The 3,458-nt window shown below is 53.1% G+C and overlaps 1 protein-coding gene across 1 annotated transcript; it reads right to left on the minus strand.

The window, feature by feature from the left end:
* Positions 1-614: 614 nt before the first annotated feature.
* Positions 615-2,989, minus strand: LOC109736426 (S-type anion channel SLAH2). The gene is made up of 2 exons (XM_020295648.4): positions 2,254-2,989; positions 615-2,169 (listed from the first exon to the last, which is right to left on the minus strand). The coding sequence occupies exons 1-2, from the start codon at positions 2,881-2,883 to the stop codon at positions 946-948; spliced, it is 1,854 nt and encodes a 617-aa protein (XP_020151237.1). The 5' UTR covers positions 2,884-2,989; the 3' UTR covers positions 615-945.
* Between the last annotated feature and the right edge of the window lie 469 nt (positions 2,990-3,458).

The raw sequence follows: 3,458 nt of genomic DNA on the forward strand, positions 1-3,458 counted from the left end.
GGTTTTCAATCCGGTTTCCCTTATAAACTGGATCACTCTCTTGGCATAATGGCCACTTTGAGTAATATATTCAGGTGAAGGGACTCCTCTCCCGGTGATTTCTCAAAAAAAAAAAAAATAACCCGAATGTGAGTACCTTTGACCGTACGTACATTACACTCATACCTGATTCCTTTTTTTCAAAAGGAATCCAAGGTACGAACTTTTACCGGCCTAGAGCATTATTAATGCTTGTCATTTTACTATTAAAATATTTTAACTATTAAAGTTTGATCCTCTTCGTTTATTGATCCTCTTCGTATTTTTTGTCAAAGTTTGAATTCATAGTTAAACATAGTTTCTGATGATATTATTTTTGCTACGTATAATTTATATATTATTTGTCAAAATATGGTACACTTTGACGTACTCTTAAAAAAACACCAGCAAACACACGTCAAGTATACACAATTAGTACTCCCTCCGTTTCTAAATATAAGTCTTTTTATAGATATTCCAATTGGGACAGCGTACGGCTGTATACAAACACATTTATAGCGTAGATTCACTCATTTTACTCCATATGTAATCTCTATTGAAATCTTTAAAAGAATTATATTTAAGAACAGAGAGAGTACTAGTAGCTTTCGAATTTGACTTGAGGGTGGAAAAAGGTTACACAAGGATATGTGAATGCACATCGACTAACACCTGTGGACGTACATCATTTACGTACTTTTTTTGTATGTACTTAGTACTAGTAGCTTGTGTGGAAAAGGTAAATCCACGGCGAACTTGAAGGTGGAAAAATGTTACGTCAGTGCAGTCCTAATTTGCAACTATGTGCAGAAAGTCTGCAAAGAAGAAAAAGAATGAAGAAAAAAATCTAAAGAACTCTATACAAGTACTACTAATAATCAACATAAGCTAGCCGTGCGTACATGCACCGTGTCTTGCACCGACCGTCTAACACTCTATTCTCCCATGCCCGTGCGCCACTGGAGACTCGCCGACACTGCTGCTCATCCTGGAGTTGGAGCCAGCATCATCGGAGTATGCACCCTGCTTGGAATTGGAACTGAAATTTGGGATGGAGAGAACAAGCTCCTTGACATCAGAGCCCGACGATCGAAGGTGCGCGAGGATCTTGCTAAACTTGGGCCTTCGCCGCGTGATGGCGATGGATACGTCGTTGGGGAAGAGGTCCTTGCGCACGAAGGCATGGTACATGGTGGTGGCTAGCACGCCGGTGACTGTGACAACAGCGATTCCTGACAACCCGACTGCCAGTGAGCGCGTCAACACATTGTCTACCTCCGATGCATACAACACCGTCGCCAAGGCCACACTCGTCATTGGGAATGTGTACGCCCACCATGCCAGCGAGAACCTGAACCCCCGAAAGAGGTTGACGCGTACCACCAGCGACACATAGAGGAATAGTGAGACAAAGTAAAGGAGCTTAGCACCATTGTTGAACTCGCCAGAGATCCTTGTCCACGCCATGGATGCAACACTAGGTGCGGCAACGAAAAGGAAGAACACTGGGTGGAGCTCCTTGGGGAGCTGCACGTTGGTGGGGAGCCGCTGATAGAGAGTGACGAAGAGCACGCCATAGTGGGCCAACCCGACAGCAAAGAAGAAGATGGGAAGCTCCCGGAGGCCCATCCTGGCACCTAGCAGCGCACCGACAAAGTTGCCAACGACGGCAAGGTGGTTGGATGGGTTAGCCACCTTAGAGAGGCGTCGCTCGCCGCTAGACATCCATTGTCCGTAGATTTTAAGGTCGAGGCACAAGATGGGCGCCATGAGCACATACCAGACGGCGTGGTGGATTTCCCACACCGGATGTGGCAAACCCTTGACGAGGAAGAGGCAGGCGATCCATGGCGCGAAGAAGAAGTTGACGCGCACCGGGTGATGGAACTCACGGCGGACGGCCTCGAAGTAGAAGACGATCTTCAAGAGGTAGGTGATGGAGACGACCACCATGAGTGCGACGGAGACCCACCAGAGGACGTGGTTGACGACCGGGTGCACGTGAAGAAACTTGGTGGAGGGCTCTGTCTGCAGGGTCTTCCAGAGCATGGCCTGGCTGCTCACGCCAAGGCACATCCCAAAGGCGCTGATGGGGAACCGGAGCAGGAACGGCCATGTCTCGTCCTTAGGCAGCACCGCCACCTCGGTCGACTGCATGTTCATGTGGTCATTAGACACAAAGATTGTAATGGTGAAACTTTTTTGTGGAACGCTACACGGTTACGTGGTACGTACACGAAGGGTCTCGAGCTCGGGGCCTTCGAGCGCGGCGAAGTAGCGGTCGGCGGTGGGCACTTCATCGTCCTCGTCGGTGTCCTCTTCTGAGATCTTCGACGCTGCACCTTGTTCGACGTCGATATCCTGTGGCACCCCGCGGAGGTTGGAGAGCTGGCGCTCAAGGCGGCCAGAGAACGTCTTGAAGTGGTCAAACCGCCGGTCTCGCTCCCGCGTGCTGTCGCTCCGCAGCACCGTCGGCACCTCGCCGCCGCCTCTGACCACCAGGGACGGCTGCGAGTGGTGTCGAGCCTGCTTCAGCAGCTGCGGTACCGCCGGGTAGTGAACGAGCTCGACCTTCGACTCGCTCGGCGGCACCCGAGCAGCGCCCACGTCGGCGTCGTTTCCGCGGACGAACGGCGGCATGCCAAGCTGCGCGAGGTGGAGCCCCGACGGCGAGCCCGGCACGCTGAACGAGACGGAGCACGGCGTGTCAGCGTGAGAAGCCACGGCCGCGTCCTTGGCCGTCCTGCCCGCGCCACCGGCGGCCCGCGAGGGGACACGATCGAGAAGCGTTTCCGGGGACGGAGCACACCTCGGCTTGCCGTCTAGTACCCCCGCCACCTGGACTCTGACCTCCCTGGACGCCATGCTAACAACTCTCTCTTTCTCTCTGTGCTGTGCTGAAGACGCGTGAGCAGCCAGCAAGCTCCTGAAGACGCGTGCGAGTTGGCGGCGGGTGGCGAGTGAATGTATGTGCTTCGCAGCGTGTTCGTGGCTAGCTTATATACACACACATGGCCTGAGTGGAGGGCGCACGCGCGGCCAGCCAGTAAATGGATCGACCGACCGACCGGTGCTAGTGGCGCCGGCGGGCGGGCCGCTCAGGTCAGCGGCGCCGGCACGCACGTGGATGGAGGGAACACGAAGGTTCCAAGCATCACCGCACAGGCCGCACCGCACCTCGAAAAGCTACAGCTAAAGATATAGCGCGCGGTCGCGCCGTAGTTGTAGTATCTCAGAATGCGACGTCACCCCCGTCGTCGTCTTCACGTCCTCGGCCACCGATCGATCGGTCGAAGGAGACGAAATTCTTTGTGTGACACCTGGACTTTGACAGACGATGTGACGGAGAGAGCTCGATCCAACGAACATGTCTCGTGTGTTGGGGTGAGCCGGCAAGTGTGGATCGGCGTGGATAGATATTTCTGAGTCTGTTTTTACTT

Source organism: Aegilops tauschii, chromosome 1 (assembly GCF_002575655.3).
Source record: "Aegilops tauschii subsp. strangulata cultivar AL8/78 chromosome 1, Aet v6.0, whole genome shotgun sequence".
Lineage (NCBI taxonomy): Eukaryota > Viridiplantae > Streptophyta > Magnoliopsida > Poales > Poaceae > Aegilops > Aegilops tauschii.

Bases quoted from the DNA above. Each gene is read 5' to 3' on its own strand.
- LOC109736426 (XM_020295648.4), bottom strand. From the start codon at position 2,883: ATGGCGTCCAGGGAGGTCAGAGTCCAGGTGGCGGGGGTACTAGACGGC. The intron at 2,170-2,253 runs GTACGTACCACG...ATGAACATGCAG, and splicing joins CCGAGCTCGAGACCCTTCGT to TCGACCGAGGTGGCGGTGCT.